The 26,905-nt window shown below is 49.9% G+C and overlaps 1 protein-coding gene across 2 annotated transcripts; it reads right to left on the reverse strand.

Moving 5' to 3' along the window:
- Positions 1–8,043: 8,043 nt before the first annotated feature.
- On the reverse strand, positions 8,044–10,518 carry LOC123447999 (probable polygalacturonase At1g80170). Of its 2 annotated transcripts, none has more exons than XM_045124764.1 (9): positions 10,153–10,518; positions 9,930–10,064; positions 9,639–9,818; positions 9,512–9,538; positions 9,176–9,383; positions 9,014–9,095; positions 8,804–8,912; positions 8,583–8,702; positions 8,044–8,511 (listed from the first exon to the last, which is right to left on the reverse strand). In XM_045124764.1, exons 1-9 carry the CDS (start codon positions 10,501–10,503, stop codon positions 8,254–8,256), a joined length of 1,470 nt encoding a protein of 489 aa, XP_044980699.1. In that variant the 5' UTR covers positions 10,504–10,518; the 3' UTR covers positions 8,044–8,253. The 2 variants fall into 2 exon arrangements, with proteins under 2 accessions (XP_044980699.1, XP_044980693.1); XM_045124758.1 differs by having other exon boundaries at positions 9,176–9,419.
- Between the last annotated feature and the right edge of the window lie 16,387 nt (positions 10,519–26,905).

Raw genomic sequence — 26,905 nt, forward strand, 5'->3', positions numbered from 1 at the left:
TTAAGGAATGTATCTCAGAGTGAGAGGGAAAACACTTAAGCGGAAACTACTCTCTTTAGAACGATCGATTGCTAGGCAAAATCAAGGTTTCTTTGGCTTGGGATGGTGATGCGAGCACACAGTTATTTCATAGTTTAATTCAAACAAGTCTGTGTTCTGTCACGAGTATACTAATTAACTAGGCTAGTGTGGCCGTGTGTACCAGTTGTGTTTGGTTAGGATTAGTATAAGTATGATCAAGGTTACCGGATAAGTCAGTGGCGTAGCTAGCTAGGTGAGCCACGGTGGTTTAATAATAAAAATTTCATGTAATTTTATGCATTGTAAAAAATATATATCTTTTTTCTATCTTATATATTGGCTATGGTGGAATTTCAGGGTGATCCATGGACCATCCTGTCTACCCCCTAGCTACGTCACTACGGATAACTATTTTAGAGGAAAGGTCGAAGGTTGATTTTAAATTAATAAAGTCAAGCAAGCAACCAAGTAGCACAAAACGAACCTCATATCACAAACGAAAATAACATGACATTTAAGAGTTTTAGTGCAGCCACAAACGGCAGCATGGCATGCCCGCCAACCAAAATGAAGTTCCCAAAGTATTTGACATATTTGGACAAAGAGAAGTGTTAAACATGTGTTTTGGAAAACTGCTCAACGCCTTAAACGGGGTGTGGCTATCTCATTATATAGAGGTATCAAAGGATACAATATAAGGCACATACAAACTCTACATATACAATCTAACAAGAAGCACCCACTAACATGTCCTGCACCGGTTTCCTCCGAGGGTAAAGATCGTCGAGGCCCACACATGAGAGATAAGCACCTCCACCGCATCCTTGTTCCGATCCTTGATCAGACATTTTCATTGCTGCAAAAGAATTAAAAGTTTGAAAATAACATCAGCCGCCTTCTTGGAAACACACGTTCGATAGTGAATTTTTTCCTGGTCGTCCACAAGGCCGAGCAAATGGCAGAAAAACTGAACCAGAACAATCTCCTGAGTGGCCCCGATAGAGGAAGAACAAGTGCCCACAGATGAGAGAAGTTAGAAGGTGCCAAGTAATCCCATCCAGTCCCGAATACAACTCCAGAGCAGGGCCACACAGCAACGAAAGAGAATGTGGTCATTATCTTTGAGGTTCCCGCATAGAGATCAAAACTCCAATCCCAGGCCGTATCTCCTCTTAATCTGATCCGCGGCAGGCAACCAGCCCCTCATAGCTTGCCACATGAAAATTTTGATTGTAGGAAGAACCCGAGCCTCCTAGAAGGGTTTAAACCTAGAGACAAAAGGGCCAGAAGACAAAACACGATAACCGGACTCAACGAAAAAACGACCAAACGACCATGTCGGTGCACTAAAGTATGAGCCTTTAGCGTCCCAGACTTGTGCACGGACAGTGGTAGCCAAGCGTGCGGCAAGGCCTGCCGGGGACAGCAGAAGGCAGATACGAACCCACCGAGAAGCCGCTCAAGTCAGCGAGCTAGAAGATTGAAGCCCGAAGAAGGGATCCCGGTAAGATCCTTGTCGGGGAGGCCAACGAAGCCCCGTCAAGACGAACCCCTGGCAAGACCTCTTGCGCCCGCTCCACCAAGCGCACCTCCCCGGAGTGCTACGCTCCTGTCGAGGGTGTGCCAGAGGAAGCTCCGGCAAGCCCAGAAGACTGAAGACCGAAGACAGAGCCCCCGACAAGATCCTTGCCGGGGGAGGCTAGCAAAGCCCTTGACAAGATCCTTGCCGGGGGGCCTAGCGAAGCCCGAGTGCGACCCGTCCCCGGCAAGGTCCCAGTTCACCCCTGCGCCAGCGCAGCAGCCAGCTGCCCCTCCTCAATTGATACGTGTCGGTCCGTCCGACACGCGTCGAGCGACATCTGGGGGTGAACAACGCCGAAGGGACGCGTCCCTGTTCCATGCGTGGAATAACTGACGAAGCATTTAATGCGTATGCTTAAACGCCAGAGACACTGTACTTAACCGTACGCCCCGTGGGTGCACTGTTTTACTGTGCACCCCGTGGGAGCCCTGTGGTGCCACTGTTGGTGACCACTTTGACCTATAAAAGGAGGCCGATGGCATACACTTGAGGGGAGGCTGGACACTTAGTCATCGCAGACACTTAGTCATCGGAGACTTGGTCATCAAACATCCAGTCATTACCCATCAAATATACAAAACGCAGTAGTAGGGTATTACGCTTCCGGGCGGCCCGAACCTGGGTAAATCTCCCTCGCGCTTGGCTGTTAGTTCTGCTCTAGGTGCATCCCTGTCCCCTGACGAACCACAAGGGATCCTCACGGTCCCATAGGCGTCGGATCCCCCCGACATCTCTGGCACGCCAGGTAGGGGGGGAAGAGATGCGCTAACCTGACCTAGCAGTCCGTGCATTAGTTCCATCATCATCACCGTCGCCATGGCTCCCAAGAGAAGGGGTGTCATGGCGGCTGATCCATCCGCGACCAACGCGCTTGTGACTCTACAAACAGGCGGCGGCACGGGCGGGTGCCGAGGAGGCGGGGGCACTGAGCTTGCACATATTTCGGCAAACGCACCTCCCCTAGAGTGCAGCACTGCTGTCGAGGGCGTGCTGGGGGCTCCGGCAAGACCTCTGGCACCCACTCCAGCAAACACACCTTCCTTGAAGTGATGCGTTGATATAGAGAGTGTGCCAGGAGACTCCAGCAAGGTACCAGGCGCGCACCTCGGCAAGCGCGCCTCTCCGGAGTGCTGCGCAGCTGTCGAGGGTGGGCCGAAGAGTACCCCCGGCAAGGCGTTACATCATTTCCGAGGCATGTCGCTCCGCGGAAGGGTCGGCGTCGCCCCCGGCAACTTCCTGGCCTGCGAGACCTCTGGCGCCCACTCCGGGAAACGCACCTCCCCTGGAGTGATGCGTTGCTGTCGAGGGTGTGCTAGGGGGCTTGTGCGAGATCCCAGACGCCCCCTCCAGCCAGCACGCCTCCTCGGAGTGTTGCGTTGTTGTCGAGGGTAGGCCAAGGAGTGCCCCTGGCAAGGCGTTACATCCTTCTCGGGACGTGTTGCTCCACGGCAGGCCCGGCGTCGCCCCCGGCTGCTTCCTGGCCCACAAATTCCTTGCCGGCAACCCAGGAGGCGCGGTTGTCGGTCTTTCCGGCAACCAACCTTTGTGCAAGTCTTGCCGGCAGGGCATGTAAACCTTTGCACAAGGGCAGACGTAGACCCTGCACGCAGATTAAATAAAGATAAGCGTTTCACATTTCTTGCCGACTTTCATGTTCATTGATATGCATGTTTTATCCGAGATTTTGTGTTACGCTTACCTCCGACAAGTGCTAACGAACCGCCAAGGTTTCAGAACTTGCACGCGAAGGGAACTTGTCGTGATCGTTCGCGCCCTTGCTTTGTTTCGAGCCCGCTCAACAACTTTAGTGGCTACACTAAGAACGCCAAGGTATCTTGCCGGTAACGACACCTGCAACATGCTGCTAATGATCCGCTCCTCGAAGCGCTCGCGGCAGGGCTAGCCGCACCGACAAGTTTCCAACGAAGCGGTTATTTTCCTTGGACGATTTCAACCTTTTCGGTACGGGAAGCCTGCACACGAAGGAATCCTTGTCGTGATCAGGTCCACCCCTACTCCGTTTCGAGCCCGCTCAACGGTTTAGGCGGCTGCGCTGAGAGCGCCAAGGTGCCCTTGTCGTGATCAGCCGTGCACTTTTTTTCGAGCCCGCTCAACAAAGTGGTCGCCACGAGAGCGCCAAGGTGCCTTGCCGAAAGTGACACCGCCAGCAGGCTGCCAAGGATCCTCTTCTCTAAGCACCGCGGCAGGGCTAGACGCACCGGCAAATTTCCGATAAGACGTAAAGGTGTACCATGGAGGAAGAAATCGAACAACGAAAATATCATACATTTTATTCATAATGTAATCGAGTATATTACATTGGTGGTTGCCGCTACACTAACTTAAGATAATGTTATCTTTTGACACAAGGCGACGTCTACAAGAAGAAAAAGAGTAGAGAGGCCCGCAGCAGGGGCCCAGATTGGTCCCTCCTCGACCAACTCTGCGCAAAGGACATGGCAACTGGAAGGGATGACGAAGCCGGGGTCCACGAGCCTGCTGGAAGATGAGGCAAAGTTGGATCCCCCGGCAAGTCCGCCCTGCCGGGGAGGGGGAGAGGCGTGAGCAGAGGGTGATGGTGCGGCCGACAGTCAGTCCGAGCCCAGGTCATCGTAGTCCGACCTGACGGCCTAGAGTTCGGACCCGTCACCACCGCCGCTGCCATCATTGTCCTCCTCGCCGCTATCGCGCGAGGAAGGACTTTCAGTCCCGCTCAAACTCTGTTTGCAGCAGCTGAGGCGCGCACCTGAGCGCCCATAAATCTTGATGGAGAGCGGATCAGCCTCCATCATTTTGAAGCGGAGAACGTGCCCATCCATGAGGTTGTGAGAGCGGGCGAAGCTTTTCCACCCGTGCCCGAGGAACATGACGCGGTGCTCCGGGTACTCAACGTCCACCTGTGCGGCGCCATTACAGCAGCCATGCGCCCGTAGCCACAAGACGGGCGGCCTGTCAACCTCCATCACTCTCGTGAAAGGGTGGTGGAGGCGTAGACGGCCCCGGATGGGACCGCGCAGCTTGACGACGAACTCCAGCGCCATCCCCTCCGCATGAGTCCCCATGGGAGGGGGGTCTGGCACCGAAGAAAGGTGTGGAGCGGTGCTCCGCCTTCCCCGACCACGACCTCCGCGACGACCGCGACCCCTCGTGCCTCTTCGAACGCGGGCGTTCGGGCCGTCCTCCGCATTTGTGGCTGAAGCGGTGGCATGATCCAAACGGAAACCTCTCACCGTTGAGGCGGAGGATGGCGACCGCCTTCTCCCCCTAGCCATGGCCAGGGCGAGCACAACTCAAGACTAGGGAGGTAGAGAAGGGTGGACTCTGGAAGTTCGCACTCCAGGAAGAAGGACGGATGAGCATCACACCTCGTAATCCCCCAGATTTATAGGGGGAGTGTGGGGGCTGGCTCTCCTTCATCCCCAAGAGCCGCCGCCCATTTCCACCTATCCCCTCGTCCACGATCACGGGCGAACAGGTGACCGCCCCACTCCTCCAATCCATGGCGTTGCGGTTTCTGCCCCAATCAGGACTTTAAGTCTTGGGCGCCACGTGCCAAGCCCTCGCCACGCATGCAGCACGAGTGGCAAAAACGGCCTGTTGTGGTGGGCCAATTCAGCCGCGCGGGTATCTCGACCACTCCGCGCACGTCTCCCACGTCGCACATTCAAAGGTGCGTAGTGGTGGAGATAGTGACCAAAGGAAGCCCAACCGCAAAAACCCCGGCCGCGCGTGCCCGTGCACTGTTTGGACCTAGACCAACAACGCCTCGCACACGTGTGTGGCCTAGACCCCGGGGCTCCTGTAGGTGCACTAAAGTATGGGCCTTTAGCGCCCCAGACTTGTGCACGGGCAGTGGTAGCCAAGCTTGTGGCAAGGCCTGTCGGGGACAACGGAAGGTAGATACGAAGCCACCGAAAAGCCGCTCAAGTCAGTGAGCGAGAAGATTAAAGCCCGAAGAAGGGATCCCGACAAGATCCTTGCTGGGGCGGCCAACGAAGCCTTGGCAAGACAAACCCCCGACAAGACCTCTAGCGCCCGCTCCGGCAAGCGCACCTCCCCAGAGTGTTGTGCTGCTGTCGAGGGTGTGCCAGGGGAAGCTCCGGCAAGCCCAGAAGACTGAAGACCGAAGACGGAGCCCCCGGCAAGATCCTTGCTTGGGAGGCTAGCGAAGCCCTTGGCAAGAGCCTTGTTGGGGGGTCTAGCGAAGCCCCAGTGCGACCCGTCCCCGGCAAGGTCCCAGTTCGCCCTTGCGCCAACACAGCGGTCAACTGCCCCTCCTCACTTGATATGTGTTGGTCGGTCCGACACGCATCGAGCGACATCTGGGGGTCAACAGTGTCGAAGGGGTGCGTCCCTATTCCATGCTTGAAACACCTGACGAAGCATTTAATTCGTGTGCTTAGACGCCAGAGACATTGTACTTAACAGTACGCCCCGTGGGTGCACTGTTTCACTGTGCACCCGTGGGAGCCCTGTGCTGCCACTGTTGGTGACCCCTTTGACCTATAAAAGGAGGCCCAAGGCATGCACTTGAGGGGAGGCTGGACACATGGTCATCGTAGACACTTAGTCATCGGAGACTTGGTCATCAGACACCCAGTCATTATCCATCAAATATACACAAAGTAGGAGTAGGGTATTACGCTTTCGGGCGGCCCAAACCTGGGTAAATCTCCCTCGCGCTTGGCTGTTAGTTCTGCTCTGGGTGCATCCCTCTCCCCCGCCGAACCACAAGGGATCCTCTCGATCCCATAGGCGTTGGATCCCCCCGACAGACCATAAGTAGAATGAGGCCACAAAACCACATCTTGAGCCTCTCGGAGCAAAGGGAGAATGGTAACAAGGCGATGCTAATCATCCAACTCTAGAGGAGACATGACCTGGCGAAAGCCAAAATCCCAATCATAGGTCGCCATCTCCGCAATGAAGACAGAAGGAAAAGAAATAAATGAAATGAGAATTGGAAAGGACACCGCAAGTGGTCCGTCCCCAACCTATCCGTCCGGCCAAGAACGAACACACTCATCATTCCCGACAGAAAGTTTAACCAATCCTTTGAAATCATCCCGCGCCCTAAGCAGTTGGCGTCAAAATTGAGAAACAGACGCACAAACCATCACAGCCATAAGGGGGAGGTGCGAGGGAAATATTTGGGCTTAAGGTTGTGAAGCCACAAAACATCCGGATCACATGAAAGAACACGCCACCACCACTTAAGAATCACACATTTGTTCATGATGGAGGTATTGAGGATCCCCAAACCCTTGCGGCGGCGTGTACCTCGGTGTCGTCAGCAATCTCATCCCTGACGGCACCGAAGTCGTCGAGCGAGAGTAGCGCGCGTGCTTCGGCGGCGCCCGACAGGAGGAGCATTACGACGATGACGGCGCCGGCAACAGCCGCGTAAAGGCGCGGTGCCCTTGCACGAAGCGGCATGTTGCATGCAAGCGTTGTCGAGCTCGGGCTAGCTAGCTCAGCGTCGGTCGATGCCACGCTGCCGCGCTGCCATTGCCCGGTCACGGAACCGGCTTTGGTGCGAGTTGAGTTGGGTGAGTGGGGGCAGCGCGGGTGAAGGATAAGGTGACGCGGGGCAAGCGGACACTTGGGCGCCTAGGCCAAGCACGGCGTTGCACGATTGAGTACGGAACAAGATCCGAATATGCGGGAAGGGAGGGGTCATCTCTCGCTGATATGGAGCTTTAAGGACCTCTAAGGTAGCTCAACAAAGGTAACGCCATTGTCCTTCGATATATCAGATCAGTGCAACACTCGAAACACGTCATTGAACTTTAATCTAACTTCCTCACACAACTAAGACGTCAGAGGAAAAAACCATACTTGGCAGTCACGAACTACAAACCCAACACATGATCCATCAGTTTTCAGATGCCATCGATGAAGATCATAATTTGTATCCGCTCCTGAACTACCTTTCAAACTCCGCGTTGAAGCAAATGACGTCACAACGGTGGAGACCAATAATACAAGTCCATCACAAAGATATCGCCCTCACCACACATCCTTATTTAACAGTCTAGTTTTTAAATCCATCCAAAAACATAGAACCGACCATCTCGAAAGGTTGTGAAAATTCTTTATTCAACATCATTGTTGTCGTCGATGATGAATGGCCGAAAAGACCAAACTACTACTCCATGTGTTTCTAAATATAAGACATTTCAGAGACTTACTATGAACTACATATGAAGCAAAATGAATAAATCTATATTTTAAAATATGTCTATGTACATCCATGCGTAGTTTATTATGAAATCTTTAAAAAGTCATATATTTAGGAACGAAAGGAGTATGGCCTAAACTCTAAAGTTACATGATTCACATGTGTCGATCCGACGGCCCCGCTCACCATCGACTCTTCGTCTTCGTGAGGAAGAAAGAAAAGTAGAAAACGGTGCGGACGAAAATTGCTGCTAGCACACTTGCACGAGAAAATACGACACGTCTGAATACGCACGGCGGTACGTGAGTACAGAGCACACAATATAATACAGTACATGGTACAATACACGGCCGGATTATTCATAGAACTGCCGGCTACTCTACTACCCCGTGACACTACTGCCGCCACTCTCTGCACGCCGGACGGGAGCACCACACTGAGACCAAGAACCCAGTCGAGACCTCACAGCTCACTCATCCTCGTCGCCAGCAGCCCTGGCTCCGGCGAGGCAGGACTCCGGGACGACGACGCCGGCGGCCTTCCCGGACGCGCTGCGGCAGTAGGCGGAGGCGCCGCGGCCGCTGAGCCGCTTCAGGTTCACGTCCTTGAGAGACACCTGCCTGCACGGCACGACGTCGCTGCACGAGAAGGTCACCGCCCGCTTCGACGCCGACGTGCCGGCGATGTTCACGTAGTCGATCTTCTCCACCGCCACCGTCCTCGTCGCCTGCATGCATGCGCCCAAGAATCAGATCAAAGTTGGATCGTATGCGTCAGTCCGGCGAGCAGAGATCGTACCGCGGTTGATCCGCAGGGTATGGGGTGCTCGGAGCGGTACTGGTCGATGATGATGGGGTTGGAGACGTTCTTCATCACGACGTTGGCGAACTTCACCTTGCGCGCGTAGCCGCAGCCATCCTGACAGAGACAACACATGCTAGTTAGTAACGAGCTCGATCTTGCGGTTCATATGGGAGAAATCAGAAACGGACGGACAAGCAGTGCTGGATCCATCTTGCCTGCCAGGTCTTGATGAGGAGGCCGTTGGTGGTGTTGGCGATGAACATGGTGTCGACTTCGATCTTTTCGAGCCTGTCAGCAACCGGGGTCTCCCCTATGCTCCCAATGCTGACAGATCCATCCAACACATGTACCAGGGTACGTAAATAACAAGTTAACAATGAGCAGCAGACAAGCATGTATGACTATGAGGCGATCGACTAATCTACCTGATGCCATTGCCAGGTCCACAGGAGATGTATCTGAGGCGGACGTCCGTGCAGTTGCCCGCCATGGACACGCAAGCGCCACCTGAAAACAAGAGATCCAGTTAGCTGTGGAAACTATTTTCTCTTCAGATGCACGATGTCATTGACGGACCGAATACACACCTGTGGCGATGTGGATATCGTTGATGTGGACGCTGATGGAGTTGACGAGGCGGATGCCGTCGGTGTCGGGGCTGCTCTCCGGCGAGGCCACCCTGAGGAAGCTGGCCCTGGCGTTGGAGCACCGGGTGAAGGTCAGGTGGTGCTGCTGCCCGTTCTGCAGCGTCACGCCCTGCACCCGCACCCCGTGGCACTCCTCGAAGTGAAGCGCCTGCATGCATGCATGCAGAGAACACGAGCCGTTTTTCTTCGAGCATAAAAACGAGGGAGATGGGAAAATGGCAGGGAAATGATGCGCAACGCAAACATCCAAGTAAAGGTGACAGATGAGGAGTTCACCTTGGGAGCATCCTGGGCTGTGCAATGCTGCAGAGAAACGATTTCGGCAAAATAAACCAGTCATCACTTGTGTGATGCAGACATAGTACATTTGTTCATCTGCTTTTGAGAGACTAAGGAGCTGTACCTTGTCGTTGCGGTGCTTCTTCCCCTTGCAGGCCTGCGCCCACCACTCCTGCCCGCGGCCGTCGATGACGCCGCCGCCGCTCACCGTCAGGTCCTGCACCTGGAAGAAGTGCAGCCACTTACCGCCGTCGCTCCGGTCCCAGTCCTCCGGGCTCTCCGGCGCGATGATGTTCCCGGAGACCTGTACCGCCGCGCCGGGGCACAAACCAAAAACTCGATGAGCGGAAACGCGCGGGTGCATGGCAGACAGGAGAAACGCACGCGGCGGCAGGGAAGGATGGAAGGGACGTACGAAGAGCATGATCTCGTCCCTGCAGGGCCCGGCGAGCGTCACCGGCCAGATCTGGTACGACTTGCCGGCGGGCACGTGGATGACGACGTGGTCGTTGCTGTCGGCGCAGGCCACCTTCCATGCGTCCACGAGAGCCTGGACAGCAGAGCCAAACAGAAAGTGTCATGTCTGAGCTAGTGAGCTTGAGGAAGGTGGAGGTATACTGCCGCATGTATGTACGCACCTGCGTGTCGTCGGCAATGCCGTCGCCGACGGCGCCGAAGTCGTCGAGGGAGAGGAGGACGCGGGCCTCGGCGGCGCCCGGCAGGAGGAGGGCCACGGCGCCGGCGAGAGCCGCGAGCCGGAGCAGAGCCGTCGCCGTCGCCATGCACCGCGTTATAGGTGGGTTCGCTGCTCTTGGTGGTCCACGCCAAGCTAGTGGTTGCTGCCGCTGCGAGTCACGGGCCGGAGGAGCATTTGACGAGGCGCAGCGCGGCGAGAGGACGGGCGGCGGGGGCCATGCCAAGGACGGGGGCGCAGGCGCTCGCTGCTCGCTTTTCAGGTGTCTGGCCGGGGACGGGGTGACACGGAGCATCAAGCATCGGCACAGCGGGTTCACGGGCCGATGGGGGTTACCTGACCTGCCGCGTTTGTACGTGCCAAAATGTGGCGTCGAGTTAATTGCAAAAGACTATCACACTTCGGACCGTATTCACAAGTTGATGTCATCTTTTAATCTTTTTAGAAATACGTACCAAAATACATGCTGTATTTTACAGATCCTATATTTCTACGTGTAGATGCTCTTTCTGACAGATATGGCCCACCGGTCAGTCTCTTAAAAAAACCGGCCCGGACCGCTTTGATTCGGGAAAAACCGACTATTTCTCTTCATCTAGACCGGACAGGCAAATAAAAACCTTCATCTTGCATCTCCAGACCGAGCCCACCATCTCCCCCATCTCCCCTGCTCCTCCACCCCGCCTCCCCCTCACCGCCACCACCGCCGGCCAATCCCTCCACCCCCACCAGCACCGCCCCTCCCTCCTCCGCCCCCGCCCCGCCTCCTCACCATCTCCCCTGCTCCCCCACCCCGCCTCCCGCATCTCTTCCGGCGCCTCGCCTCGGCGCGCTGCAGCCGTACCTCGGCCCCCTCGCCTATCCGCTGCCCCAGCACGAGAGGCCCCCGTCCATGGAGAGCGCGCAGGCGTGCCGGACGCACGCGACGACCATGCCGTAGCTCCCGCTCTGCGGCGTGGCGCGGACGGCCTCGATGTCCTCCGTCTTGTTCCCGAAGCAGATCCCTTCCCCCGGCGCGGCGGTGCAGCGTGGTGGTCGACAACGGGGTGTGCGAGACAGCGACGCTGGTGCAGGTGCACAGCGCGCGGAAGCACGGCGTGCTGCTGGAGGCGGTGGCCGCGCTGTCGGAGCACGGCGTCTGTGTCCGCAAGGGCGACATCTCGTCTGACGACGGCCGGTGGTTCATGGACGTGTTCCACGTCACCGACGCCGCGGGATGCAAGGTCGCCGACGCCGACAAGCTGCTCGTCCGCCTCGAGTCCTCGCTTGCCGCCGCGGCGGCCGCGCCCGACACATTGCCGCCCGCCAAGGAGGCGCTCTGCCTGCTCGAGCTCATCGGCGTCGACCGCCCGGGGCTGCTCTCGGAGGTGTTCGCTGTGCTGCAGGACCTACGCTGCAGCACTGTGGACGCCAAGGCCTGGACGCACGGCGGCCGCGTGGCCGCCCTGGTGTTCGTCCGAGACGAGGACCCCGGCGCACCCATCCACGATGCGGCCGAGCAGCGCGGCGGCGGCGAGGCAGGCCAAGACGCGGCCGGACCCCGGCTGGTCCTACGCGACGCGGTGGGGTGGAGGGAGTGGCCGACGGGGTGTGGCGGTGGTGGCGGTGAGGGGGGGCGGGGTGGAGGAGCAGGGTGGGCTCGGTCTGGAGGAGAAGAAAGGTTTTTCTTTCTTGCCTGTCCGGTCCGGCTGGAGAGAGAGAGTCGGTTTTTCCCGGATCAAAGCGGTCTGGGCCGGTTTTCCCTGTAAGAGACTGACCGGTGGGTCATGTGTGTCAGAAAGAGCATCTATACGTAGAAATACAGGATATGCAAAATACGGCCTGTATCTTGGTACGTATTTGCAAAAAATTTAAAAGATGGCACCAACTTGTGAATACGGCCCGAATTGTGGTAGTCTTTTGCAATTAACTCTGTGGCGTCCCGCTTGCGCCCAGGGGACCTGTTGAAACGATCAGATATTTTGAGTTGGGAAATGTACATGTGTTTCATGTATAAACCAGTGAGATCAATTCCAACGGGACAATCCATTTCGTCGGTCGTCGTTCATTTGAATCCGCGTGGATATAAAAGACGGCCCAACACGCCGATTCAAACATGCCCGTTCGTTTTTCGTCCGCGTGCCGACCCATTTCAGGCCCAATTTTGAGCCTGATTTGGGTCGATGCGGACACAAAGGGGACGCGAACGACGCACACTTCCATCATTTCCTGGCCCGTCAATCGGTGCCACATTGGTCGTTTTCCACCCCCATCTAGCCCTCGCCTCGCCTCGTCCCCAGTCCCCTCGCCGCCGCCCAGTTCTGGTTGCATCCTCCCGTAACGTAGCGCCTACCCCACACCGCCGGCCGCAGCTTCCCCGACCCCAACCCGCCTTCGCCGGTCAGCTTCGTTGTCCACGCTCGTAAGTTGTTCGACAGTTTGCCTCAAGGTACAAAATGGACTGCGCCGACGAGTTCTTTTTCCATAATGTTCTGTGCGACTCCAATCATGAGGAGATGCTGCTTACCGTGTTGGTCCATGACCACATTAATAGGCAGCAGCTGTTGGGTAACGTAGCATAAATTCAAAAAAAATCCTACGATATTCAGATCTTCCTATGGAGAGACCAGCAACGAGAGAGGGGTGAGTGCATCTTCATACCTTTGAAGATCGCTAAGCGGAAGCGTTGCTAGAATGCGGTTGATGGAGTCGTACTCGCAACGATTCAGATCACGGTGTGATTCCGATCTAGTGCCGAACTACGGCACCTCCGCGTTCAACACACGTGCAGCCCGGTGATGTCTCCCGCACCTTGATGCAGCAAGGAGGAGGGAGAGGTTGGGGAAGAACTCCAACAGCACGACGGCGTGGTGTCGATGGAGAGACGAGGTCTCCCGGCAGGGCTTCGCCAAGCACCGGCAGAGAGGAGGAGGAAGAAGGGCAGGGCTGCGCCGAGAGGGAGAGAAAATCGTGTGCAAAACAGCCCCGAAACCTCAACTATATATAGGGGGAGGGGAAGGGAGCGCAGCCCTTAGGGTTCCCACCCCCAAGGGGTGCGGCATCCCCAGATGGGAGAGGGGGCGGCGGCCAGGGCAGGGAGGAGGGGTGGTGCACACCCCTGGTGGGCCTTAGGCCCACCTTGCTTAGGGTTTGCCCCCCTTTCCCTCTCCCCTGCGCATTGGACTGAGTGGGGAGGCGCACCAGCCCACCTAGGGGCTGGTTCCCTCCCCCACTTGGCCCATCTTACCTCCCGGGGTCGTTGCCCCCCTTCGGTGGACCCCCGGGGCCACCTCCGATGGCCCGGTGGTCCCAGTACGTTACCGCTAATGCCCGAAACACTTCCGGTGTCCAAAACCATCCGCCCTATATATCAATCTTTACCTTTGGACCATTCCGGAGCTCCTCGTGACGTCCGGGATCTCATCCGGGACTCTGAACAACTTTCGGTAACCTCATACAACAATTCCCTATAACCCTAGCGTCATCGAACCTTAAGTGTGTAGACCCTACGTGTTCGGAAGACAGGCACACATGACCGAGACACCTCTCCATCCAATAACCATCAGCGGGGTCTGGATACCCATGGTGGCTCCCACTTTCTCCACGATGATCTCATCGGATGAACCACGATGTCAAGGATTCAATCAATCCCGTATACGATTCCCTTTGTCTGTCGGTATAGAACTTGCCCGAGATTCGATCGTCGGTATACCCATACCTTGTTCAATCTCGTTACCGGTAAGTCTCTTTACTCGTTCCGTAGCACGTCATCGTGTGACTAACTCCTTAGTCACATTGAGCTCATGATGATGTTCTACCAAGTGGGCCCAGAGATACCTCTCCGTCACACGGAGTGACAAATCCCGATCTCGATTCGTACCAACCCAACAGACACTTTCAAAGATACCCGTAGTGCACCTTTATAGTCACCCAGTTACGTTGTGACGTTTGATACACCCAAAGCACTCCTACGGTATCCGGGAGTTGCACAATCTCACGGTCAAAGGAAAAGACACTTGACATTAGAAAAGCTTTAGCATACGAACAATATGATCTAGTGCTATGCTTAGGATTGGGTCTTGTCCATCACATCATTCTCCCAATGATGTGATCCCGTTATCAATGACACCTAATGCCCATGATCAGGAAACCATGATCATCTATTGACTAACGAGCTAGCCAACTAGAGGCTTGCTAGGGACACATTGTGATCTATTTATTCACACATGTATTAGTGTTTCCTGTTAATACAATTATAGCATGAACAATAGACTATTATCATGAACAAGGAAATATGATAATAACCATTTTATTATTGCCTCTAGGGCATATTTCCAACAGTCTCCCACTTGCACTAGAGTCAATAATCTAGTTACATTGTGATGTATCGAACACACATAGCATTATGGTGTTGATCATGTTTTGCTCGTGGAAGAGGTTTAGTCAACGGGTCTGCAATATTCAGATCCGTGTGTACTTTAAAAATATCTATTACTCCACTCTGGACATGGTCCTGGATGGAGTTGTAGCGGCGTTTGATGTGCTTCGTCTTCCGGAGAAACCTGGGCTCCTTGGCTATGGCAATGGCCCCAGTGTTATCACAGAAGAGGGTCATTGGACCCGACGTGCTTGGAACCACTCCAAGGTCGGTGATGAGCTCCTTCATCCAAATTCCTTCATGAGCCACTTCTGAAGCAGCTATATACTCCGCTTCACATGTAGATGCTGCCACAACTTCATGCTTGCTGCTGCACCAGCTCACTGCCCCACCATTCAAAACATATACATATCCGGTCTGTGACTTAGAGTCATCCGGATTTTTGTCAAAGCTAGCGTCGGCGTAACCCTATACGACGAGCTCTTTGTCACCTCCATAAACGAGAAACATTTCCTTAGTCCTTTTCAGGTACTTAAGGACATTCTTGACCGTTGTCCAGTGTTCCATACCGGGATCACTTTCGTACCTCCCTACCAGACTTATGGCAAGGTTTATATCAGGTCTGGTACACAACATGGCATACATAAGAGAGCCTACGGCTGAAGCGTAGGGGACATAACTCATCTTCTCTCTATCTGCTGTCGTGGTCGGTGACTGAGTCTTACTCAATCTCATACCTTGCAAAACTGGCAAGAACCCTTTCTCTGAGTTTTCCATATTGAACTCCTTCAATATCTTGTGAAGGTATGTGCTTTGCGAAAGACCTATGAGGCGTCTCGATCTATCTCTATAGATCTTGATGCCTAATACGTATGCAGCTTCTCCAAGGTCCTTCATTGAAAAACTCTTGTTCAAATAGGCCTTTATGCTCTCCAACATCCCTATATCATTCCCCATCAATAATATGTCATCCACATATAGTATGAGGAAAGCTACAGAGCTCCCACTCACTTTCTTGTATAGACAGGCTTCTCCGTAAACCTGTATGAACCCAAACGCTTAATCACCTCATTAAAGCGAATGTTCCAACTCCTAGATGCTTGCACCAGCCCATAGATGGAGCGCTGGAGCTTGCACACTTTGTTAGCACCCTTAGGGTCGACAAAACCTGCTGGTTGCATCATATACAACTCTTCCTTAAGATTCTCGTTAAGGAACGATGTTTTGACGTCCATTTGCCAAATTTCATAATCATAAAAGGCGACAATCGCTAACATGATTCGAACTAATTTCAGCTTCGATACGGGAGAGAAAGTCTCTTCGTAGTCAACTCCTTGAATTTGTCGAAAACCCTTTGAGACAAGTCGAGCTTTATAAACGGTACATTACCGTTTGCATCAGTCTTCTTCTTGAAGATCCATTTATTTTCTATGGCTCGTCGGTCATCGGGCAAGTCCACCAAAGTCCATACTTTGTTCTCATACATGGATCCTATCTCGGATTTCATAGCTTCAAGCCATTTGTTGGAATCCGGGCCCGCCATCGCTTCTTCATAGTTCGAAGGTTCACCGTTGTCTAACAACATGATTTCCATCACAGGGTTGCCGTACCACTCTGGTGCGGAGCGTGCCCTTGTGGACCTTCGCGGTTCAGTAGTAACTTGATCCGAAGCTTCATGATCATCATCATTAACTTCCTCTTCAGTTGGTGTATGCGCCACAGGAACAACTTCCCGCGCTGCACTACTATCCTGTTCGAGAGGGGGTGTAATTACCTCATCAAGTTCTACCTTCCTCCCACTTACTTCTTTCGAGAGAAACTCTTTCTCTAGAAAGGACCCGTTCTTGGCAACAAAGGTTTTACCTTCGGATCTAAGATAGAAGGTATACCCAATAGTTTCCTTAGGGTATCCTATGAATACGCATTTCTCCGCTTTGGGTTCGAGCTTTTCTTGTTGAAGTTTCTTCACATAAGCATCACAGCCCCAAACTTTAAGAAACGACAACTTAGGTTTCTTCCCAAACCATAGTTCATACGGTGTCGTCTCAACGGATTTAGACGGTGCCCTATTTAAAGTGAACTAGATCGTTGAAGGCGCGCGTTGCCGCACCCGTCTAATTTGTCTTCTGTAATTATTAGGAGTTTGCAGTAATTTGTATACATGTGTTTACAATGTTTTGAAGTCATGTGTTTTCCCGTGTTTGTGCTTGTCTTTTAATTTTTGGGAAATATTGGTACAAAATTGAATAGAGGAATCTTATTAGATTGCAAGAAAGAAGTGTGTTGAGCTTTTCTTTTCTTAGGCCTAACGTGCTTATGGTTTGTTTGAGTTCAGATCTCAAGCGCCCGTCTATTTTTCAGTAGAAGGATAGGCATTTTCATACATATATCAATAAGAGAAAATAAAAGTTTGGCTGGATAAGCAAGAATCAGTAGCTAAACTTTTATTGAGTTGAGGTTGCCTCAAAGAATAACAATACTGGAAACACATTGGAGCTTGATCAGAAATTGATATAGAATTTATAAGGTATACAATACAATTCTCGTAAAGTACTCCCATTGTAATAAATAAGTATATTTAACTGAAACTATACAAGGTTAAATGCTCATGCTTCGTGTCTTGGTTTGAAATGGCCATTCCTTTTGCTTTTTGGCATGTTGCAAAAAGAAAACTTTTGATAATCCACGGTTATAGTACACAGAGAAGAACATCACTCCTTTTCTCAGCCTTGTTCCTAATAAAATGTAGCATATAACCAAAAAAATAGTAGTCATAAATTTGAAGAACAGACTGAATTGCGTTAACTTGTGATAATTTTGACATAGAAGCTCATGTTCCTTTCAACAAATAATTGTGCACCAGACGAACTTCCTATGAGGCAGGCGGGCATTTATTTTTCCTATAAATAGAAATGGATGTTGGGTAAGCTCTACGATAATGTTGCACACCAAAGTAAACAACAGATACAGTTATTTTTTCTATAGGGAGAAATAGATGTAGCTTCACCCAACTGCTCCACGGTTTGCCAATATGCATGGAACATATTGTGCCGTTAGTTGTAGATAAATATATAGTTAGATAACTTGAAAAAGCTTAGTTTCCACATTTCAGTTAAGAGAAACATTTATATGAAATCATCTCATTCTACAACATATTAATTTTAAAGCAGATATAGATGGAAGCATCTAATTTGTCTATATTGCTTATTTCCCTTATCCAATGGGCATCCAAAATGTGAGCCAAAATTGGGCTGCAAAACTCATGATGTTATTCCTCACGTCCAAGGATTATTTGTAGCCGAAGTAAGACAAAAAACTAAACAATGCAAGTACTGATTGGAAAGTGCATCTATGTAAACCATTTAAGGCGCGGTGCAGAGAATAATCATTAGTGTTTCTAAGAATTAGTACATTTTTAGTGAACAACAATGAAGACGTCATGCATATACACCATGAAGGCATCAACCATACCCTCTAAGTGTTCGATGGGCGAAAATGTTTTTATTCGATTAATTCTACCAAAAGTGTGAAGGCGAAAAAGCATCACAATACCTCACTAATCTCGTATTCATCCTCAGTGGTGAGAATATCTAATTTGCTGAGACAGGAAATAATTCCACATGCAGGATTACATGATTAGACTTGGCGGTAGGAAGATTGTCCCATCACCTTATAATCTTGTCAAGAAATCCACCCTATTGGAAAATTGGATTATAATTACATTTTCTTTTGTTAGTAGCGATCTGAATAAAAGATGAGATGATCACAAAGATTAGGAAGTTGTAAAGGCCATGTCTTAAACCCCGCCTAGTTGTCCTTGAATCTTCTTGACATAACAAAAAAGTGGCCATATACACACCCCTTTCTTATAGTAGCAACCTAAGGTTGACAACATTTCTCAAACGTAGTTCCCATATGTTTCTCTAAATTAGACAAGTAGGAATTTTGTGCCCTGCCAGTGTTAGAATACGAAAATAGGACATTACTCAAATATAATAAAGTTGCAAACATCTGTGATGACATGATAAAGCTAGAGACAGGTTGCTACTTCACCTGATACAATATGAAAGTTGGGATTCTTCTTCCCATGATGCTATCTCCACAATGTGATCCTGATTGCAAAATAATAATCGTCTGTCATCATATATGGTTTTGCCAAGATATACACTGAGATCAAGCATGACATGACCAGCTTTGAGTAAAAACAGTGTGCATAACAATATGTATGTTCTAATGTTCAGATCAACCATCTAAAACATGGACTGATCACAATACCAAGTTTGTGATATGAATAGAAATTAATTAAAAATATAATTTTAAAATGAATACTCCAGGATAAGTTAAAGAAATGCGCATCATGAAAATCATACCAAACTTCCGGCAAAAAAAAGGTGTACAAGCAGCAAGCATCATAAAAATACCCATGCAGTCAATCGAAGATCATCTAAACCAATAACCTCGCTGGGCACTTTAACTTATTTAACTTATTTGACAAGTTGCATCACATGATATTGTACCACGGCTCGATTTTGTACAACGGCTTTTTGGGTGAGATTTGTTTCCTATTTAGACTTGCATGACATGATATTTAAGGAACACCTTCCCAACACCATATGTATTCCACGTCCCCAACATCAACAAATAACAAGCTGCATGCCTGCATGATAGAGGCTTAGCTTTTACCCAAGGGGAAACCACGCAAAGAAAACACCAGTCGAATTACGACAAATTAAAATTATTCACTACATGAATCTGTCCCAGATCAAGGGCCGCCACATGACTTCCATACATCTACCCATATCAAAAGCGGTCACATTACCTTTTTGACGAAAAGGTGAGTAGTTGGCTTCCTGAACTGAATCAAGAGGTCCTACAGAAAAATCGTTGAAATTTTGATCCTTGCGCCAACAGCCAACCTCGTTGAATACAAAATTCAATCAGTGTTGTTTGTTGAATACAAATTCAGTCTTTGTTCTCACAAGAAACAGGAACCACAAATTTCGAGTCTAAAAAAACAAGAACTTCGTGCCTAACCAACGGAATGGAAGGACGGAGAAGTAAGGAAAAAACATGTCACCTTTCCGAGCGTGTAGGCGAGGGCAGATCTGGCCATCCCGGCTCCAATGATGATGGCGTCCGCCGGGCCATCCATGTCCGCGCTCCCTTCACTGTCAGCGACCACGCTGCCATCCTCCAGCGCGGGGATTCCTTGGCAAACCAGTGGCGGTATGGCCACAACATACCTAGGGTTCGTCCAGGACTCTAGGTCGTGAGAGAGATGAGAAGTCGGATGAGGAGCGTTGGTATGATTCTGTCGATATAGACGAACCGGTTACTAATCTGGCGGGCTCTGATGATTGGCATAGAGGTTAATGGGCCGGAAAAAAGGCCCGATGAACCACAGGTCTCAGATTTTTCTTGTGGAGTAGCAGCCCCTTAGGACAGCATATCTAACGGTTAAAAACGACCCTAATGTGTGATCTAACGGCCACAAAACGCGAGGGCGTGAGAGGGCTCCGTTTAGGCTCGGTTATACTGTCCTAAATGCTGCAGTTTCTAATGTGTATCCCCACAATGATAGCGGTAAGTCGGTAAGAGACATCATAGGTCGTACCATATCTAATAAAGTGCGATTACGACGTTCAGACACTCCATTGCGTTGCGGTGTGCCAGGCGGTGTCAGTTGTGAAACGATTTCACACTTCCTTAGGTGTGTGCCAAACTCGTGACTCAAATGTTCTCCTCCACGATCAGATCGTAGACACTTAATTTTTCCGTCACGTTGATTCTCGACCTCACTCTGAAATTCCTTGAACTTTTCAAATGTCTCAGATTTGTTCTTCATCAAGTAGATATACCCATACCTACTCAAATCATCGGTGAGAGTGAGAACATAACGATAGCCACCGCGAGCTTCAACGTTCATTGGACCATACACATCAGTATGTATTATTTCCAATAAGTCAGTTGCTCTCTTCATTATTCCTGAGAATGGATTCTTAGTCATCTTGCCCATGAGGCACGGTTCACATGTGTCAAATGATTCAAAGTCAAGAGACTCTAATAGTCCATAAGTATGGAGCTTCTTCATGCGCTTAACGCCGATATGACCAAGGCGGCAGTGCCACAAGTATGTGGGACTATCATTATCAACTTTACATCTTTTGGTACTCACACTATGAATATGCGTAACATCACGATCGATATTCATCAAGAATAAACCATTCACCAGCGGAGCATGACCATAAAACATATCACTCATATAAATAGAACAACCATTATTCTCTGACTTAAATGAGTAGCCGTCTCACATCAAGCAAGACCCTGATACAATGTTCATGCTTAAAGCTAGTACTAAATAACAATTATTAAGGTTTAAAACCAATCCCGACGGTAGATGTAGAGGTAACGTGCCGACGGCGATCACATCGACCTTGGAACCATTCCCGACGCGCATCGTCACCTCGTCCTTGGCCAGTCTCCGCTTATTCCGCGGTTCCTGCTTTGAGTTGCAAATGTGAGCAACAACACTGGTATCAAATACCCAGGAGCTACTACGAGCGCTGGTAAGGTACACATCAATAACATGTATATCACATATACCTTTAACGTTGCCGGCCTTCTTGTCCGCTAAGTATTTGGGGCAGTTCCGCTTCCAGTGACCTTTTCCCTTGCAATAGAAGCACTCAGTCTCAGGCTTGGGTCCATTCTTTTTCTTCTTCTCGGCATCTGGCTTACCGGGCATGGCAACAACTTTGCCGTCTTTCTTGAAGTTCTTCTTACCCTTGCCCTTCTTGAAACTAGTGGTCTTGTTGACCATCAACACTTGATGCTCTTTCTTGATTTCTACTTCTGCAGACTTGAGCATCGAGTACAACTCGGGAATGGTCTTCTCCATCCCTTGCATGTTGTAGTTAAGCACAAAGCCTTTGTAGCTTGGTGGGAGAGACTGGAGGATTCTGTCAATTATAGCATCATCCGGAAGTTCGACTCCAAGTGAAGTCAGACGACCGTGTAACCCAGACATTTTGAGTATGTGCTCACTGACAGAACTATTCTCCTCCATCTTACAGCTAAAGAACTTGTCGGAGACTTCATATCTCTCGACACGGGCATGAGCTTGAAAAACTAGCTTCAGCTCTTGGAACATCTCATATGCATCGTGTTGCTCAAAACGCCTTTGGATCCCCATTTCTAAACTGTATAACATGCCACACCTAACCAGAGAGTAGTCATCACTCCGCGTTTGCCAGACGTTCAGAATGTCCTGGGCTGCTGCGGGAGCGGGAGGGTCACCTAGCGGTGCAGCAAGGACATAAGCCTTTTTAGCTGCTTCAAGGATGAGCTTCAAGTTGCGAACCCAGTCCGCATAGTTGCTACCATCATCTTTCAGCTTGTTTTTCTCTAGGAATGCGTTGAAATTGAGGTTGACGTTGGCCATCTACAATATTTATAAAGACAACTTTTAGACTAAGTTCATGACAATTGAGTTCATTTAATCATATTAAGTATGAACTCCCACTTAAATCGACATCCCTCTAGTCATCTAAGTGATACATGATCCATGTTGACTAACCCGTGTTGGATCATCACGTGAGACGGACTAATCACCATGGTGAGCAACTTCATGTTGATCGTATTCAACCATATGACTCATGTTCGACCTTTCGGTCTCTTGTATTCGAGGTCATGTTTGTACATGCTAAGCTCGTCGAGTCAACCTAGGTGTTTCGCGTTTGTAAATCTGGCTTACACCCGTTGTATGCGAACGTTAGAATCTATCACACCCGATCATCACGTGGTGCTTCGAGACAACGAACCTTCGCAACGGTGCACACTTAGGGGAATACGTTCTCGAAATTTTAAGAGGGATCATCTTATTATGCTACCGTCATTCTAAGCAATAAGATGAAAAACATGATAAACATCACAATGCAATCATATAGTGACATGATATGGCCATTATCATCTTTGCCCTTTCGTTCTCCATCTTCAGGCATCGCATGATCATCATCATCACTGGCGTGACACCATGATCTCTATCATCATGATATCCATCATCGTGTCTCCGTGAAGTCGTCACTCCAACTACTACTATCACTACTACTATAGCTAACCGTTAGCAATGAAGTAAAAGTAGTAAGCACATGGCGTTGCATCTCATACAATAAATTAAGACAACTCCTATGGCTCCTGCCGGTTGTCATACTCATTGACATGCAAGTCATGAAACCTATTACAATAACATGATCATCTCATACATCATACATGCAACATCACAACTCTGGTCATATCACATCACATGTCAAACCCTGCAAAAACAACTTAGACGTCCTCTAATTGTTGTTGCAAGTTTTACGTGGCTGATTTGGGTTTCTAGCAAGAACGCCTTCTTACCTACGTGACAACCACAACGATGATATGCCAAAGCTATTTACCCTTCATAAGGACCCTTTTCATCAAATCCAATCCGACTAGAGTAGGAGAGGCATACACCCGCTAGCCACCTTTATGCACGGTGTGCATGTCCGTCGGTGGAACCAGTCTCACGTAAGCGTACGTGTAAAGTCGGTCCGGGCCGCTTCATCCCACAATACCGCCGGAAAAGAATAAGACTAGTAGCGGCAAGAAAATTGACAAATCATCGCCCACAACTTTTGTGTTCTACTCGTGCATAGAATCTACGCATAGAAAACCTGGCTCGGGTGCCACTGTTGGGTAACGTAACATAAATTCAAAAAAATTCCTACGATATTCAGATCTTCCTATGGAGAGACCAGCAACGAGAGAGGGGTGAGTGCATCTTCATACCTTTGAAGATCGCTAAGCGGAAGCGTTGCTAGAACGCGGTTGATGGAGTCGTACTCGCAGCGATTCAGATCGCGGTGTGATTCTGATCTAGTGCCGAACTACGACACCTCCGCGTTCAACACACGTGCAGCCCGGTGATGTCTCCCGCACCTTGATCCAGCAAGGAGGAGGGAGAGGTTGGGGAAGAACTCCAGCAGCACAACGGCGTGGTGTCGATGGAGAGACGAGGTCTTCCGGCAGGGCTTCGCCAAGCACCGGCAGAGAGGAGGAGGAAGAAGGGCAGGGCTGCGCCAAGAGGGAGAGAAAACCGTGTGCAAAACACCCCCGAAACCTCAACTATATATAGGGGGAGGGGAAGGGGGCGCAGCCCTTAGGGTTCCCACCCCCAAGGGGTGCGGCAACCCCAGATGGGAGAGGGGGCGGCAGCCAGGGCAGGGAGGAGGGGTGGTGCGCACCCCTGGTAGGCCTTAGGCCCACCTGGCTTAGGGTTTGCCCCGCTTTCCCTCTCCCCTGCGCATTAGGCTGAGTGGGGAGGCGCACCAGCCCACCTAGGGGCTGGTTCCCTCCCCCACTTGGCCCATCTTACCTCCCGGGGTCGTTGCCTCCTTCGGTGGACCCCCGGGGCCACCTCCGGTGATCCCGGTGGTCCCGGTACGTTACCCGTGATGCCCGAAACACTTTCAGTGTCCAAAACCATCTGTCCTATATATCAATCTTTACCTCCGGACCATTCCGGAGCTCCTCGTGACGTATAACAATTTTCGGTAACCTCGTATAACAATTCCCTATAACCCTAGCATCATCGAACCTTAAGTGTGTAGACCCTACGGGTTCGGGAGACAGGCATACATGACCGAGACACCTCTCCGGCCAATAACCATCAGTGGGGTCTGGATACTCATGGTGGATCCCACTTGCTCCATGATGATCTCATCGGATGAACCACGATGTCAAGGATTCAATCAATCCCGTATACGATTCCCTTTGTCTGTCGGTATAGAACTTGCCCGAGATTCGATCGTCGGTATACCCATACCTTATTCAATCTCGTTACCGGTAAGTCTCTTTACTCGTTCCGTAGCATGTCATCATGTGACTAACTCCTTAGTCACATTGAGCTCATGATGATGTTCTACCGAGTGGGTCCAGAGATACCTCTCCGTCACACGGAGTGACAAATCCCGATCTCGATTCGTACCAACCCAACAGACACTTTCAGAGATACCCGTAGTGCACCTTTATAGTCACCCAGTTACGTTGTGACGTTTGATACACCCAAAGCACTCCTACGGTATCCGGGAGTTGCACAATCTCACGGTCGAAGGAAAAGACACTTGACATTAGAAAAGCTTTAGCATACGAACAATACGATCTAGTGCTATACTTAGGATTGGGTCTTGTCCATCACATCATTCTCCCAATGATGTGATTCCGTTATCAATGACATCTAATGCCCATGATCAGGAAACCATGATCATCTATTGACTAACGAGCTAGCCAACTAGAGGCTTGCTAGGGACACATTGTGATCTATTTATTCACACATGTATTACTGTTTCCTGTTAATACAATTATAGCATGAACAATAGACTATTATCATGAACAAGGAAATATGATAATAACCATTTTATTATTGCCTCTAGGGCATATTTCCAACAGCAGCCGCTGTTCCGAGGCTCGATTCCGGAGCATGTTCCGGCGTTGAATTGCAACCGAGAGAGCGGTCATTTCTTCTATGAAGGACTACTTTGACACAAGCAACCCAATCTTCAAACATCAGAAATTCTGGCATCGTTTCCGTATGGCTAGGCATGTTTTTAACTGGATTAGAGAGGGGGTGATCGAATACGATAACTACTTCGAGTGCAAAGAGGATGGCATTGAAAAGATTGGCTTCTCATCTTATCAGAAATGCACTGCAGCCATCCGGATGCTTGCTTACGGAGTAAACGGTGATCTTATCGATGAGTACGTCTGTATGAGTGAGTCTATGTGCCTAGAGTCGTTGTACAGATTCTACAAGGCCGTGATTGCAGTCTTTGGCCCTGAGTACCTGAGAGAGCCGACTGCTGCAGACACAGCCCGCTTGCTGGCGACCAATGCTAGCCGGGGCTTCCGGGGGATGCTTGGCAGCATAGACTGCATGCACTTGGAGTGGATGAACTGCCCTACCGCTTGGCAAGGCCAGTATAAGGGTCACGTGAAGGCTTGCACTGTCATACTTGAGGCCGTGGCCTCTCAAGATCTCTGGATCTGGGACTCTTTCTTTGTCATGGCCGGATCAGACAATGATATTAACGTGCTTCAACGTTCTCCCGTGTTTGCAAGGCTTGCCGAAGGCAACAATCCGCCGGTAATTGTTAACATCAACGGTCATAACTACAACATTTGCCCAAGATCAAGAGAGTGTTATAAAGGATGTCAAGCGTGTCTTTGGTGTTCTCCAATCTCGATGGGGCATTGTTCGATATCCTGCAAGAATTTAGGGCATCAAGAAGTTGCAGGAAGTGATGACTGCTTGTGTGATCATGCACAATATGATCGTAGAGGATGAGCACCCGGAACTTCTACACGATCAAGAGTTTGAGTTTCAGTGTGACAGTGTGGTGTCTCAGCATGGCGGAGAAGCAACATCGTTTGCACAGTTCATCTAATTTCATCATGAAATACGTGATTTAGAAACTCATATTCAGTTGCAAGATGATTTGGTTGAGCATATGTGGGATCATGTTGGCAATCAGTATGTGCATTTTGTAGACAATTTAATTTTTATTGGGCTTGTAAAACTTTGCTATATTTTATTTTCAATTGTGAAACTACGCTATATCATTTGCTGTTGCAACATATGCAAAATATCTGTATTTGTTCAAAAACAGCCGGCTGGCCGGCCAGGTGGACAAATATGGATCGGTCCGTTAGACGCGCTGCCGACCCAAATCATTATCCGGACAGACAAGAAACCACTGGATGACCCAAACAGACGAAATCGCCATCCGTTTGGGTCGACCGGTTGAAGTTGCTCTGAGGCACTAGACAAATAGAGTTATCAGCATGGTTGTGAACTTGTGATAATGGAAATTACACAAACCATCAGTTGGGAACGGTTTTGCACCTAACACTTAGCATTACGGTTTATTGCATAAAACATCGGATAATGATGTAATCTGTTGCATCTAACTCTAATTCATCGTTTAGGCTGTGTTTGATAGTAAAGTATTAAAAAACTAAAGTATTCAAAAACTTATGTATCTAAATAATTATAGTTAGAGAGAACTAGATTAGTTTTTTCAACTATAATTATTTAGGTACAGAAGGAGTACATTCATTCATTTTACTTCATATGTAGTTCATAGTAAAAAAAAAATCTTATATTTAGGGACGGATGAAGTAGAAAGCTAACTAAACATGTCCTGTTGGAGATACCAACATTATACTCTTTCCGTACCTAAATAATTGTAGTTGAAAAGAACTGGACTAGTTTTTTCAACTATAATTATTTAGGGAGAGGGAGTAGCAGATAACAGCATAC

The sequence above is a fragment of the Hordeum vulgare genome, chromosome 1H (assembly GCF_904849725.1).
Source record: "Hordeum vulgare subsp. vulgare chromosome 1H, MorexV3_pseudomolecules_assembly, whole genome shotgun sequence".
Lineage (NCBI taxonomy): Eukaryota > Viridiplantae > Streptophyta > Magnoliopsida > Poales > Poaceae > Hordeum > Hordeum vulgare.